At 45.7% G+C, this 16,889-nt stretch overlaps 1 protein-coding gene across 1 annotated transcript in view; it reads right to left on the bottom strand.

Annotated features, from left to right (window-relative positions):
- Positions 1-16,889, bottom strand: part of grin2da (glutamate receptor, ionotropic, N-methyl D-aspartate 2D, a) — a gene marked incomplete at both ends in the record, with an annotated part of 247,265 nt that overhangs the window by 143,373 nt on the left and 87,003 nt on the right. The window contains one exon of the mRNA XM_083925228.1: positions 2,063-2,642. Coding sequence (XP_083781354.1) covers positions 2,063-2,642 — 580 coding nt within the window. The remainder of the gene's footprint in view (positions 1-2,062; positions 2,643-16,889) is intronic.

Here is a 16,889-nt window from a genome sequence, read left to right as displayed (position 1 = left end):
CCCGGCTTACTGACCGCCTCGGCTCCGACGAGGCTTATGAACAGGTGCGGCTGCTGCGAACTACGTCTGCACACAAGGCCCGTTTTATATGAACGTTCTGGCAACAAGGGTTTTGTTGTGATTACTTTCCCAGAAACAGCTGTCGGCGGCGTCAATGAATTCAGGATACACGCACGGAGCTCGGGAAATTGCCGTTACTTTCTGTACGGGTATGAGGAGGAGCGGTGGTGATTCGAGGCCGGCTTGATGACTTAACGCTTGTTTTCTTGTTGCGGTCCCGGGGAGCAAATTGAAGCCGACAGCTCAATTCTCACAGGGAAGTATTTCATATGCAAATCGGGCACAGACATGACCTGGAAATACGATAGCAAGTGTTACTAAATAGAGTTAATATACTTGATCTGAGACATTTAGAACAATCCCTTTCCACTGTTCTGACACGAGACGTAGAGCCTGATTAGACAAATAGATACATAACACTTATGTATTATAGAAGAATGAATGAATGAATGAATGTATGAGTGAGTAAATGAATCAGGGGTACAGCATGCAGTGTGTTTCATTACCTCCGTGGGAATGATCTCAAGCCGCTCTCAGATTTGAGGGTGCAGACTTCCATCCGCACGTGTTGTGCTATGAATGAATGAGTGAATGAGTGAACAAATGAACACACTGCACAGTGAAAATGAACATGACTGAATGAAGGGACAGTGACCAATCCCTTTCAAACTGCTGAACGAACAAAGAAGTAAACAAGGGCAACAACATGTCACTGGACTGACAGAGTAAATGTTTGTTTTTCAGTTCAGTTCAATCCGGCTCTGACAGGTCCTGAAACTCTGACAGGCCATCTGTCAATCACACCGACTCCATGCAGAGGTGACGTGTTCGGACAAACATCACACAGACTTGGTCTTTTTGAGAATACCCCGGACTCTAGACAGCAAGCATGGTTGTATTTTTGTGTTTCTACCGGAACATGTTTAGATGCTGCTGCACCTGAATCCACCCTGTGTCTGCTCTGTTTCAGTGCCTGTCTCTTTAAGTCTCCTATGTAAAATCATCCCGGGGTCTGTTTCGGCAAATTCGGTCAACGAATTAGTCATCGAGAGAATCTTTTTTTTGTGCATGAAAGATTAACGGAGAAACCTGGGAGAGTCGCTAACAGCCGGACATGGCTAACCTCTGCAGTAGCATTATAAGAGGTCCTCCACAGAAAACAAAGCACCAATGGGCTCCTTCCTTTCGGATTGACTTTGCTAATCGACTTGAATGGACTTTACTATGAGAGGAGCTGGTGCAGGGGCCAGCAGGTAAGTCTTACAAAACACTTCAGGGTTTCGCTAACTACGTTGTTGGTGCTTCGTTTTATCCGTAAGGACTCTTCTCATGCTACTGCAGAGGTTTGCTGTTATTTCGATCAGTATTAGTGGTTAAAAAAGCTGTTTTAATGCCCTCACCGTGCTTCCCCGAGCTTATTAGTGTTAGCTTACAGCGAGACTCTCTGGGATTTCTCCGTTAATCGTTCACACATTGTCTCGATGGCTAATTTGATGATTGAATTCGCCGAAACACACCCTGGGATGATTTTACACCTGAATTACGCTTTAAGCCTCCCTCCTGAAAAAGCCCGTTCTGCTCTGATTGGTCAGCATTTCCGGGTCTTCTTAATCTGCACTATTTGTCTCTCCAAAGAAATCTGGCACAGGTTGATGTCAGCTTGTGCCAAGAGTAGATAGAAGTGGAGACGGAGCATTCAAGACGATCACAAATCTGAGGGTTTCGCTCACAAGGATTACTTTTACAGACTTTTGACTGAAAATGTGAAGCTTTGGCCATTTTTACTATAAACATCAGACATAAACTTATTTATATGTGATATAAAATAGAGAAGGGCATACAAGCATACAACATACAAGGTCCCCTTTAAACTTTACATTATTGTTTGGATCATGAAACCTTTTGCATTGATATGTTATGCTGAACATTACAGAAGAGTTACCCGTGATGGTAAATTAAAGCTTAAAGAACCACAGTGTCAGTGTCAGGTGTATATTTCTACCTGCAGTGGTGTGGTGGCCAGCAGCTCACACAGCTGCAGCAGCAGGCTGCCCGGGCTACTCTCATTCACAGCCAGGTAGATGACGTTGGCCTGACCCGATGGCGTCATCACCGTCTCCCCCACGAGCGCCGCCAGCGACAGGGATGATGAGAAGGAGGAGGAAAACGAGGCCATGGCAGCTACTCCTTCCATTGAAGCTGTATCCGTTACTCCCCTTGCTCCTCCTCCTCCTCCTCCTCCCGGACCGTTTCCCGGACCGGGCCCCTGTCCCTGCCCCGACCCCGTCCCCGGCTCTCCGACCCCCGCGCCTCCCACCACCGCCGTCTCTGGGAGCAGGGAGGAGCCCGAGTGGACCACAGCGATGTTGACCCCACCCGAGTCCCTCTCTCTCTCCCGGGGCCGCAGCAGTAGGGGGGGCGAGGGGCGCACGGGCCCTGTGCAGGCCAGGACAGCCAACAGCAGTGAGAGGGAGGGCCTTGGGGCCACCATGGGGTAAGGGGAGGGCCAGTGGCAGCTGTCGGATGGGGTTTGGCAGGTGAGGCCAGGTGGGATTGAGGGATATTGGGGTAGTGGGTGACGTCTTTGGGGGAAGGGGGAGGGAGGAGAGGAGGGGAGGTGGGGTGGAGGGTTGGCGGCTCACAGTGCTTCACCTGATGAGGAGAGGAGACCCTGGAGAAGAGAGAGAGGAGAGGATGAGTCATCATTCTGCTCTCATACTTCAAAACTTAAAACTACTACTAACAGTCACACTTTATATATGTATGCATACGTGTTTGTGTTATCTTGAGTTATGAAGCATACTCCACTAAACATGTTATTAAATGACAAACACTGCACCTACTCAACCTTGTATCTATTGCTCCTGACTCACACTTCCGGTTAGTCTAGTCTGAACTTTATACTATCTACACCCTAATGATTAAATCCTGCTGATGTATAGGATTAAAAGGACAACAACAAAAGTTAACAGATAAGGATTTTTGTTGAGTGCAGTTCGGAAACTTCAGAGTACCAAACCAACCGATGAGGATCTTGCAGATAAGTACTCTAAATATGTCGATGATACCATAAACACAAAATGGATTGCCAGTCTGAAGAGGAGCATAGCGGATCTTATTCCCACAGCCTGACCAGGCTAACACAATTAATATCGTGAAAAACGAATAATTCATTGGCAAAGACATATTGTGTGCCGGTGGGCGCCTTGTTAGCAAAATGACCAATGACCAAGACACATGCCCCTTGTTTACTTAGCAGAAAGAGTGCCAGGTTGCATAGTTGACTCCACTATGTTAGTCTAGCCTGCAGGACTCATTGATCCTTTATGGTGAATGGTAAATGGACTTTTCTAGTCTTCTGACTACTCAAGGCACTGTCACAGTGTTTGTCACATTCATGGCACATTCATACATACATACACACCCATGCGCAGCACGAGGAGCAATCCGGGGTTCAGTGTCTTGCCCAACGACACTGCGACATGTGAACTGGGGGAGGTGGGGATGGAACAGCCGATCTCTCAAATGGAGGACAACCCACTATCACACTGAGCCAAAGTCGCCCCTTTATCTGAATGAGGCCCCAACCACAGCTCTGATATGTCAGCTGTCACTTTTCTATGTATTGAGAAACCCATGGCCCTGAAGTAGCACACAGATTTTGGGAGTTTCATCCTGGATCTGTTTTAATCTTGTTAACCGTGGGTTAAGTGCAGGTGTTAGTCTGTTGGACGAGATCATTTTTTGGTTGATACAAGACAATAAAAAACATGTCACAGATTTGAATCCGTATTCCAATGGAAACATACACATCTCAGCAGGAAACCAGTGGATTGCTGACTCCAGGTAGGGAACGAGTCCTGACCCAGAGTGAAGGAGTTCAAGTACCTCGGGATCTTGTTCACGAGTGAGGGGACAATGGAGCGTGAGTTTGGCCGGAGAATCGGAGCAGCGGGGGCGGAGCCGCAGTCGCTCTACTTCACCGTTGTTACGAAGAGAGAGCTGAGGAAGGCAAAGCTCTGAATCTACCGGTCAATCTTGGTTCCTACCCTCACCTGTGGTCATGAAAGCTGGGTCAGGACCCAAAGGGAAGGGAAGTTCTTTGCTAAGTTGCTGCCCCCGCGACCCAACCCTGGATAAGAGGCTGAAGATGAGATGAGACATCTCCTGTTGTTACAAGCCTAATGACAAACTGCACAGATATATAACACACATATACTTTGTAAATCAGAGAAAATAAACCCCTGTATTTTAAAGTGTGTAGTGTGGGATTCACACACAGACACACAGCACGAGTGTTTCTGACTGAAAAAGTTATCAGAGGGGAAGAAAATGCAGAGTGTGCAGGTCGGGTCATTCCCTGAGAGACAGGAAGTCCTGAAGACTGGTTTCCATTTCTAACAAATTCAGTTTTCCTCACAGCCGAGCACAGACTGAGGTCTAAGTCAGAGGATGCCAGCGTGTTGACGGACCCAGAGGAACAGGCAGGAGCACGGCCACAGAGAATAAATGTTGAGTACAAGCAGAATAAGGAAGCATAGCAGTAGAACCTGCAGGTGACAGAAGTGACAGAAGATGAAGCGAGGGATCGAGGGAGAACGGGTTAGACAGAGGGGTAGATCCGGCTGCAGTGGGAGGACAGATGCAGTGTTTGTTAGTAAGGGAGAGAAAAGGGGTGCAAAATGACACCTGCATGTATGTATGAGAGTGAGGAGGAAGAAGAAGAGAGAGCGCAAGGAAGCGTCTTTGTGCGCGGCAGAGAGAGAGAGAAAAAAGGACAAGCTGTGCGTGTGAATCTGAACAATGAGGCTCCGCGTACTCCACTCTATAATGATCCCTGGCAATAGAAGGCAATCTGTGCATAATTTGACATAATGGCCAAGTCTAAATGTTCTGACTGAGCTTCAGATGCACAGAAAATAAAATCACAATGAAGAAACAAATTATCACCGCAGCTGCCCCTCAGCTCTGGGTTCGACTGTACTTTTCTGCAGGAATCCTGTTGGGAAATAATTATTCTTATCTTCATAGTTCCCACTACTGGCTGATTGTGACGATAACGCAACCGCACATGTTTTTAAGTCATAATACTTTAAAGCAGGGGTGTCAAACTCCAATTCACAGTGTGCCAAATTTTAAAAACTGGGACAAAGTTGCAGCCAAACTCAATATTTACTAAAAAAAAGAGTGCAAATGTGCATGTGTTCCCTTATCTCCAGATGTGTAACGTTGAACCTTTCCAGTGCAGGTCCTTGTTCTTGTCGTGGTGTTTCTTCTGTTTGATTCTTTGGTTACAGCCACGGTGACAAACAGCTCTTTACCTTCAGACACAGATCATCTGCCTCCCACCGCTGCTGAAAGCTCCTGTTCTCCATCTTTCTTTGGGTCGTTTTTGGGGAGGGGTGGATTAAGTGTGTCTGCAGAGACTGGTAGCATGGATGCTCATGTGTGTTAACAGTAAAGTAGACGTGTATGTGCTTTATACTCGCGGGCCAGCTCTCAGAGGACCATGATATGATCTTAGGGGCCAAATATAATTACACCGCGGGCCAGATTTGGCCCACGGGCCTGAGTTTGACACCCCTGCTTTAAAGCTTTAACTAGAACGTAAATGTATCCGTCAAGCTTCGTCGTGTTCTGATTATTTGAATTATTGTGACAAAGAGGGTCAGGAACCTTTCCCTGTGATCATGTGCCACTGCTTACGTTCAGCAGCATAAATTACTTTTGATATTTGTAGAATATTAACATCATGTCTCAAGTGGCTCTTTAAGGTGTTGTTTACCCTGTATTTATATCCGTAGTGTGCTGTGAATGTGATGTCTATGATGTAATGTCTGCGGCTCAATTGTTTCCCCTTTGGGGATTAATAAAGTTAAGTCAATCTTTTCTCAAACCACCTGTGAGAAATCTAGGCGTCATAACGGGCACGGATTTTAAAATGGATAAACCAATGAACTCAAGTTTTCCCCACCTGCGTCCTTTATCCAAAGTTAAGACCTTTCAATCTTTCAACAATTGAAAAAATGTAATCCATGCTTTTATCACCACGCATCTCGACCACTGTATGCGCCTAACAATGTTGTTAGCCGAGCCTCGTACAGCTCGTCTTTTAACATACTCATAAACGTGAGCACATCCCCCCTGTTCTTGTTCCCCCTGTGTGACGCAGTATCAGTGGTTAAAAAAGACCTTTTAATGCCTTCACCTTACTGCCCTGAGCTAATCAGTGTTAGCCACGTCCGGCTGTTAGCGATCCCGGATGTCTCCTTTAATAGTTTATACACAAAAAACTGCATCGATGGCTTATTTGATGTGTGCAAGTGTCGAAAAAGACCACGGGATGACGGGAATTACACTTTAAGGCACCTTCCACTGATGCTTCCTGTAGTGATTTATTGGACTGCTCAAATATGAAACAGATTTTCTGAGGAACAGAAAAATCTTTTTACTCCTTAAAATACCATCATGTCCAATTCTTTCCAAACGTTTAGTATGTAATTTCCTGCTTGCGTAGCCTTTTCCCCTGAGAGAGAGTCAGTTTGTGATTTCATCAGTTTCCAGGAACACTTTTCATCAACATCCAGAAGAGGTGCGAACCCTCTTTGTTGTTTTCAGCCTTGTCTGTTGTGTTATTTGGGGGTAATACAGCAATGATATCACGGAGCGAGCCAGGCAGCATGCGGCTCTATCAAGTCTACTGTTGACAGGCAAATTGGGATCACCGTCAGTCGGTAAAACCAGACTCTAGTGAAATTCTGGTCGTGATGGAAAAGGCAGAATTGTAGGGGATTGTGGAAATAAATTACAGCTTCGGAAAGAGCCACGTGACGTTCTCGAATAGATTCAATAACAGACGCAGGAGTGAGTCAGCGCTCAATGCCAATGTACAATGAGTAAATGATAAATAAGACCTCCAACTACAGCTCAGCTTAGGGTATACAGTATTCATTTCTGTGGACTCTTTCACCTCAATCTTCCCGGTAAAGGCTTTAAAGTGTTCAGATGGAGCTGCGGTGATTAAGAGCACAAAACACATCCGGTAAGTCTACCTTTGCACTGCCAATCACCTGCCAGCAAAAATACACTTTCTCCAGAACTCAGTGACACACTGGCCTCCGTCAAAGTTGTGAATTCCTCTAAAAGGTCACTTTAGCACCAATCAAACCTTTTACAGAATAATAATGAATGAAAGCGGTTCCACTCCATGTTGTTTTCTTCTAGTGTGACTCTAGTTCAGGTCCAATGAATGAAATATACCGCTAAAAGGCACCTGCCAAAGGTTCAAAAACTGAACCAGAGCATTTGAAATAAAAAAGGACAAAATAGCAACGTGAAGGCTTGACCTAAAGGTCGCAAAGCTCTTCTAATGCAGCGCTCAATAAAAGTGTTTAGTCCATTACAGCCCTTCTCTGTGGCCATTTCTAAATACTCCACTCAAGCATCACCCTGGCTTTGCTTTCTCCCCGTGGATTAGCGTCACTCAGTGAAGCCAAAGAACACGTGTTTTGCTGTGTAAGCAGAGATTTCCAATGTGTGACAAACATGTAGCATAAGTAATGTTTACATAGACTCACAACTGCTCCAAGGGTTCAAGAAGCTAAGCAGCTGCAAACGTGCACAGTGCATACGATAACAATGTGAGACGATCCGTTTACTGGTCCGTTTACGGCTGCTGAGGAAGAGATTTCTTCACCGCACAAGTGCGTTGGTCATCAGCTTAGAGGAAGACGGTTTAAAGCGTTAAGTTTGAGACTGTCAGCGGTCCAAGGCTGGAACTATATGCGCTTTAAGCCCAGTTCGGACCACTGATTCGCAACTCGACCAAACTGTTTTAGAACCTCGCAGGTGAAAGTTGCAGCGGTGTGAACTGACTCATCCCGTCTGGACTCAAACCGGCTGATGGCGTTGCCGGTGATTCAGCTCGTCAAATCGTCAGCAGCTGGTTTTAGAACGTAACACACGTCACCTGTTTCAACAGCAAATTAAGTCTGAGCAAAGTCGGCTGGTCAAGTCACTTATAAACCGTCAGCTGGTTGAAAAAGGATGGAGGCGTATTGGATGGAGGCTCGACGAGCATGTGAGAGAGACCGAGGGTTGAGTGAGCAATACAATAAGGAGAGCGAGCACAATAATCCAGAACAAAGCAGTGAATCAGGGAAATACAACGGTATTTTCGCCATTTTAACACAAATAGAAACGCAGCTGTAGCGAGTGTCTCACCACCTCTGTCCTCATTTATATTTTAAAATGCTAGAAATTATCTCCAGCTATGAAAAAAAGCCTGAAAAGTCGGAGGTTAGAACAGAAGTACAGAGAGGCGTTGCTATGGAGATGATGCACCGCCTCGCCCTCGTCTCCCTGGTGTGAACGGGCAGGTTTCAGAGTGTTGCAGAGCTGCACGTTGCAAGTAGCTGCAAGTTTCAACTCGTCTTGTTGCGAATCCTTGGTCTGAACTGGGCTTTACAGTCACTCATGAAGCAGACTGATGGTCGACAACACAAACCTTTACTCTGCATTATGTATTTACGTATATTATTATGTAAGCACTAGTGTTTTTGGCCAAGCATGAACACCCGAACGAGTCGTATACATTACTGTTTTTTTTCTGGTGGTGATTGAGGCTTAATCATTTTTATATGAGACATGAAAACTGTAAAAATTGCCCGTAGATGTGAATGGTTGTCTGTCTCTGTTCGTCTTTATGTGCCCTGTGATAGACTGGCGTCCTGTCTAGGGTGGACCCCGCCTCACGCCCAATGTCCGACCCCGACCCCGGGATAACGGTTGAAGATGAATGAATGAATGAAAAACTGTTGTTATTGGCACGACTGGAAACCTCCCTTCCAGTTCAACCATCTTTTTGAGGAATTAATGCTGAAATAAATTGCCAATATGTAGGAATTACTCTGTTTTCTGGCTTTTTTTGTGCACGATCACAAATTCCTTGTTGGAGTGATATGCTAGCGGTATAAAGCTTGGATGGAGAGGCACGTTTGGTGGGACTGACGAAGAAAATGTGATGAAGACTGAAGGGTGCACAGAAAACCTGCATGTGATTCATACATGTTTTGTTACATAGCCTTAATACCAGCCCTTAGTCACGCTGTTGGCCTTGGCTTTACTGTCAGTGCAGGCTCAGGCTGTTCGTATAATCCGTGGATACATACAGAATGTGAAGCAGTCTGATGGTTCAAGCTGCCAAACAGCAGAGCCAGACAGCTGAGAAGGTACTGGCACAGTCCAAGCCTTCAGCGGTTGGACGTCCATGTGGAGGAGAGAAAATGCTTCAACCAAGATCAATTCAGATGTTATTTAAACGTTTGTTTGCCCGGTGTTGAAAGGCATTTTGGATCAGGGCAACTGTGGTTTAGTTGGTAGAGCGAGTCGGCCAATGTCCGAAGGGTCGTCGGTTAAATCCCCGCCCTGCCCTACTTGTATCATTGTCGTTGTGTCCTTGGACAAGACACTTCACGCACCTTGCCTCGTGTGAATGTGTGTGACTGCCGTATGTTTGAGGAGGTGGTCCATCTGTCGTTCACGTTTTTGGACCTGGTTGGATTTTCTGCATTTTTTGCATCCGGCAAAAGCCTTTGAAAACAAGACGTGGAGCGAAAAAAACTGCAACTGTAGAAATACGATGTATTTTCCCCAACAGGCACGTTTGCTATCGTACGAAAAATTCTGCACAAAAATCTTAAGAAATGGCATCGACAAACAGGAAGTCACGAGACAGCGACGGACCAAGTCGACGGTGAGGCCGATCATAAGTTTTTGGGGCGACTATGGCTCAGTTGGTAGAGCGAGTCGGCTAATGTCCGAATGGTCAGTGGTTTGTCCCCTCCCTGCCCTACTTGTGTCATGGTTGTTGCGTCCTTGGACAAGACACTTCACCCACCTTTCCTCGTGTGAATGTGTACGACTGCCGTATGTTTGAGGAGGTGGTCGGAGGCGCTGATTGGCTGCAACGCTTCTGTCAGTGGGCAGGTGTGACTACCACGTAGTTTACCACCACCACCATGTACGTCTGTGTGAATGAATCGAACCTGGACTCTGTAAAGCACCTTGAGCACTGAGAAAGACGCTATATAACTCTAAGCTATATTAATAATAATAATAACACATTGCAGTCATAAACTCACTCAGTTTATTTTTACATATATTTTTATCATGTGAAGCTTCAACATTAAAGAAAACTGATACGTTCCATAAATACAAGGTCTTCAAAGAAAGGAAAGCTCTTTGTGTGTGAATAAAAACTATTTCTGGCTGATAAATATCAGTTTGATTAATAATGATAAAGGTCGTTATCATTTCCTTCAATCTTCATAAATGCCCGAGCTTTATTTTCTTCAAGTCTTGCTGCGGCAATGACCCACTTTCCCATCAGCATCATTAAAATCTCATCTTGTTTTATGTCGTCTTATCTTTTTTCAGAGGACAAGATTATCTCCTCTGTATCGATTAAAGTTAACACGTGTCACAAAGCGTTTGTGTCGGTTTGTGTGGTGAAGAGGAGCGATGTTGATTTCCACAGGCTTGAACCTGTTTTCACGCAGAGGTGGTAAAAGATGAAGCCAATTTACCACAGGCACCAACAACGCAGGACGCACCATTCTCTAAAAAGACACTTCTTATCTTTCTTGCATCTCGCAGAAACAGGCTGTTCAGAAACACGAGGCTTTCAATGAACTGGAAAAATGTGCACTTTCCATACAGAAGGAAACAACAGGACGGAAGAAGTAAATGTGGAATTCAGTTCAGACACCATCAGGGCAGCGGGTACCGATTGTTGTTGTAGTTCTTCCAATTGTTCCATCAATTAACTGGATAAGAAATACTTTTGCTTAACTAAAGAACAACAGTAAATATGCAAAAGACAAAGACATGTATTTTATAATTAACGGCTAATTGGTTTCCTTTTCAGAAAATCAACATTTTTATTCATTCATCTTCAACCGCCCCCCCGCAGCCGGGGTCGCGGGGGGGCTGGAGCCGATCCCAGCTGACATCGGGCATGAGGCGGGGTCCACCCTGGACAGGACGCCAGTCTATCACAGGACACATAGAGACGAACAGAGACAGACAACCATTCACACCTACGGGTGATTTAGAGTCATCAATGAACCGAACACCTGCACGTCTTTGGACTGTGGGAGGAAACCGGAGAACCCGGAGAAAACCCACGCAGACACGGGGACAACACGCAAACTCCACACAGAAGGGCCCCAGCCGGGATTCGAACGATCATTCTTTCATGTCAGCAAGTATTGGCTTTGTTTCATGCTGTTCAGGCGAAAACAGCTGACAAGTCACATGAGTTAAATGTTTGCTACATCGACTCGTTTTCAGTAAAGGCAAAAACCACATGTATAAATAAATAGGATTTGAGTTGAAGTGTTATTTCTAATGCAATGGATTTGCAGCTAGTGACTATTCATAGGGCTAGTTAACAAGCTAATGAGATGAACAGTCTACAGTTTATTTAAAAGTGGTTAATGTACAGTCAACTACTGTCACAGAACTACCTGGTTTCCAGCAGAGCAGAGTATTATAACGATGAAAGGTCTGGCACATGGTATACCAATGTTCAACAGTGCAAATCAGATTGTCACTGAATGAGAAGGATTTGCACTTAAGATCTGTTGATCTCTGCTGTTGCACTTTATTAATTTTTTGGGGGGAAAATCTCAATGGTTATATCTTTAAACAGCAGTCACAGGTGAGTTCAGATTGAGTTGAACAGTGGTTGGAGGTTAGTATCTGGGTTGTGGTACTGGATGTTTAATGAGCTTTAATCAAAAACCAGCAAATACAGTCTGAGATCAACAGCTGTGCATGTGTCAAAATCTGCATGTGAATGAAGCCGTTGTCGGAAAAACAAAACGCACCCTACGCGAACGCCCTCTGGACGAGAGAGAGAGAACAAGAAACACTGTCAAACGACTGCTCGTGGAGTGGACGCCGGAGCATAATGAGTTCAGCACGTTGCGGTGCCAGTAAGATGGATTTTTTCCACGCTTGTGTGAAAGCTGCAGATACGTGATTGATCATCGATCAGCGTTCTGCTGCCTGAGAAGCAGGGGGGGTGCACCAAACCTGGAGCATTTGAAACATCTGCAACTATGACAGCAAAGCCTAACCAGAGAGTGCCAAAGCAGATACATCTAAATGCTTTCAATCCACTGTATGAACAGCTGCGCCCAACAAAGACTCACAGGCGTGCTCCAACGCATTGGCGAGGCTTTTCTGGTCTTCCATTCAACGTGAGTGTGCGCATGCGGGTAGTGTTATTTGTGAGGGTGAAAGGAAATGATGACCACCATCAATCGTCCCTCATCAAAGACCAGGTTCATAGATGTAGAAGGGAAAAAATGAGAGGGAGAAAGAGGAACCGAATTAAACCAGTTGGAGACCGAGCAGAGGGAACAAGTGGGATGAGGTCATGCAGAGATGCAGCGGCAGAGGTATTTCTCTAGACGAGGGCTGGTGGGTGATGTGAGGAGGAGGGAACAGTCGGGAGTCTACACTACGATCAATCAACATCAATTTAGGTCAGCTTACCCACAAAGCAAAGTACAGTGTACGTCCTCTGGAGCTTTTGAGCCTCCTGCTCCGAGGGCAGAGCGAGCGCGGCCGCTCCCCTGCGTATTAATTACATCTACTTACGGCGCCCAGGAGTTTAATATAACCGTAGTTTTTTCTTTATTAATATGTTTCTTTTATGGAACTTGCCGCTCTCATGCTGGCACTACAGCCTGTCCCCCTCCTCCCGCTGAATCCTGCAGCAATGTGAGTTAGCTTTATTGTGTCGGCTCGGCTTTGAAAGATCACGGTATAGAAAAGTGAAGCTCTCGTATTTGTCGCTTTTCATTTTGTTTACATCTCTTTGTTGGTCTTTGGAAAGCTGCAGCTGTAAAGGATTTCACAGATGTTCTCTTCACTATAACCATAACCCTAATGCTGATCTGGACCCATGACCGATAAGTTATTGAAAATTATTCAGATTTAAAGAAGCATTTCTATTCTAACTGGTGCAGGATGATTGACGGCAACTTTTTCCGAGTCCTGCCCTTCTGTCAGTTTCTTCTTGGATCAAAACCGTAGCTTATATTCTTACATAAGTTACAGTAGTTACTTATAAGAACCGGTCTTCGCATCACTAGAGTGCCCCCATTGGGGCGGTAGTAGCTTTAGCTATAGCTATATACTATGGTAGTATAATAATGAAAGGAAACGAATGGCTACACGGAAAGTAGCAAAAACACTTAAGACAATATGAATTTCTGTATCAAAAACACATGAACGTAATGTTTATTCTTCACCCAACATCACACTATTTATACGAAAGCTTTCCAAATAAGATCATTCATTAAAATGTGTGTTGGGATGCGATGTTGGTCACACACGTAACTCCAAGTTCTATACATACAGATGTAGCCCTCTGAATAGCTTTCATTACGGGGTCTTCGTTTAGAAGAAGAAGAATTCCTTTATTAGTCCCGCAACGGGGAAATTCAATTTTCACTCTATTATTATTTTTCATGTTACACACACACACACACACACACACACACACACACACACACACACACACACACACACACACACACACACACACACACACACACACACACACACACACACACACACACACACACACACACACACACACACACACACACACACACACACACACACACACACACACACACACACGACCTCTATACATGCAACTGCCAGTGACCAGCGCCCTGAGTGCCCAGGAGATGAACTGGCACCTCTCCAGCCACCAGTCCGCCATCTATTCATGGTCCACACAGGGACTCAAACCAGCGACCCTCCAGTTCCCAGCCAAGTCATCTATGGACTGAGCTACTGCCGCCCCCATTTATGTTTAAATGCAAGTATGCGGTTTCTCCACTGATTCAGATACTACACTTTATTTACCATCTCTGGTGTTAAGATGTGGGAAAATGAACATGTTGATGATGGTTCCCATGGTAACAGCAAACATTTCAGTGTGTTTGGAGAAGCCAGACTCCACTGTCTCTCTCTCTCTAAACAACCCCGAGTGTGAGGACTGAATTGTGTTTTTTTCGTGATGAATCAATGGATCCACAGCTCCACGGTGTGATTTCCTTCCTCGCTCTATCTCTATTCTTTCCTTGCAACCATCTCCTCCACTGCTGCCTCCTCTCCCCTTCTTCTCTTCTCCTCCTTCCTCTGGTCCTGGTCTCTCACCCCCTTTGCCGTGCCCCCCCCCCCCCCCTTCACCTCCTTCCTCCCCTCTCCCTCCCTCTCCTCCTCCTCTTCCTCTCCTGTGGGCCATCAGAATTCATTACAGGCTGAGCTGATTCATGGCTCAGTCCCACATCATTGGAGAGCATGGAGGCATGCCCATAAATCTGCGGCTACACGCACACACACACACACACACACACACACACACACACAGACACACACACACACACACACACTTACACCATACTACCAAAAAATACACTGCATGCATACATATCAGCATATCAAAGGCATGGATACACGAACACAGGGCATGAAACAGAGCGTGAACGACTCACACACGCTCACACACAGTCACACACAACATGCAATTACACCCACACATCACACGGACACATGTGGAAAGCCATCAGCAGTCCACCCTGCAAAGCATCATTACAGGCAGCGACCTGCTGTGTGTCCTGTTCTGTACATTTGCAGCAAACAACTCCTGGCTTCATAACAAGCAGGGGGGGCTTCAGGGTCCCTGAACTGCACAGACGCACTGCAAATAATGACTTTTCTGTGTGTGTGTGTGTGTGTGCGTGTGTGTGTCTGTACTTTTCTGTTTGTGTGAGAGGGAGATCAAGGGTATCTTCTAAGAAATCATCACTCCACATCAGGGTCTCGTTCATCAGCTGTTCGGCTACCTGCTTCCTGGTGACGTCCAATCATATTTAGACAAGTACACAAATGCGGCGTCAACAAGCGCTCATAAGATCCCTCAACACCCCTTTAGATTTGTTCACTATACTAGATCTTGCTACAGAAAGCCAGCCCTGTTGCAGAAGTGTCTCTAAACTGAAATATAGACGCATAAAAGTGCTTATATAATTGTAATTAATATCATTATACTATATTGGCGGCTCGGTGCATAGAGAAGCAGTTTATGACAGTAAGGCTTTTTAATTAATCCCTCTTTGGCAACCTGTCCTCATCCCAACTCATACTCATACTGTCATTACTTCAGTGCACTGGATGTAATGTGTGATGCTCCGTAACAGTTGCTGTTTTAAACACAGGGATCAGAAACGGGACACGAACGGCAGCTTCCTGGGTGAAAGTCCTGAGTTTGTTTGACCCACCCACCACCGCTTGCCACTCTTAATCCTGGAGCACCCTCCTGAGTGTCTAATATGGCCGTGAACAGGTTTACAGTTAAAAGCCCGGTGTGTTTGGCAAGGGTTAATGGACTTGTACGAATTAAGCACCTTTCTATTCTTCTGACCACTCAAGGGACTTTGTACAACAGGGCTTTCCAGAGATTCTCTACGGGGTGAAAACACTGAGGTGCAGTCATTTAAGGCAGCAAAGCATGTTTGTCAGCAAACTTTCACCTGTAGAGAAATGTACATTTCGTTCCCTGCAGTGATGCTAGTATACGGTAGTCATCTGTCTACTCAAGGCGCTTCACAGTGTCTGTCACATTCACCCATTCACACAGACATTCACACTGATGGCAGTGGACATCTACAGACCATCTAATCCAACCATTCACACCACATTTACACACCCATGCACAGCACGGGGAGCAATTCGGGGTTCAGTGTCTTGCCCAAGAACACATCGACATGTGGACCAGGGGGAGATGGGGATCGAACCACCAATCTCTCGAACAGAGGACGACCCACTCTGACACCGAGCCACAGCCGCCCCTGTGGTGACTTGAGTCTGTGGTAACCAGTATAGGTATAATGGGAGCTCGTTAAATTCTTACCCACTTACTACGAATAGGCCCTGGACATCGTGGCATGTACGAAGGAAAAGCACAGGTTCAAGGCTTTATCGCGTTAAAACGTTCCACTCAGTGTGAGAGTCTTTACGGACGGATGCGCCTAATGCCAATGTGCTGCTCAGAAGCTCCAAAAAAAACGGTATCCGGTTCATATGACCGGTGCCCGTATTTCCCTTAAAGGTCAGTAATGTATCACTGGAAAATAGAAGTGACAGTGTAACTCACAGTCATGCGCGCTGAGGCTCAGGCTCGCGAGAGAACCAACCACCGGAGACATACATCATTTTACTATCTAAGTTCTTGTCACTTAGCAGATTGGTTACTATACAAGGATGCATTTAGGTACTTGTGCTTGTGTTTTAGGACGGCATGTGTGTGTGTGTGTGTGTGTGTGTGTGTGTGTGTGTATGTTGTTCTATGTACATCCATCTCAGTGAATGAAGTATGGGCCAGGAAGTGAGCCAGCTGAATCCTTGACTGGGCATTCAGGAACGTAAGGAGATGTAAACAGTGCAAGTCAATGTATCATCCTCAAGTCACTGAGCCCGTCAAATGTCACACACACACACACACACACACACACACACACACACACACTACATAGACAAACACAAACACACTCCATCTTTCCTTCCTCTTGCATTTTCTACCCTCCGTTACACACTCCCTCATTCCATTCACTCTCTTTAATTAACCCCCCCCCCCCCACACACACACACACACACACACACACACACTTCTCCCCTCAGGCTTGCACAAATGCACGCCAAGGCACCGAAACACACACATCTCCTTCACTAAATGACACTTG

Source organism: Echiichthys vipera, assembly GCF_963691815.1.
Source record: "Echiichthys vipera genome assembly, chromosome: 13".
In the NCBI taxonomy this organism is placed as follows: domain Eukaryota; kingdom Metazoa; phylum Chordata; class Actinopteri; order Perciformes; family Trachinidae; genus Echiichthys; species Echiichthys vipera.
Note: the sequence above shows the minus strand (reverse complement) of the source record. Positions and strands in the feature narration are given on the sequence as shown.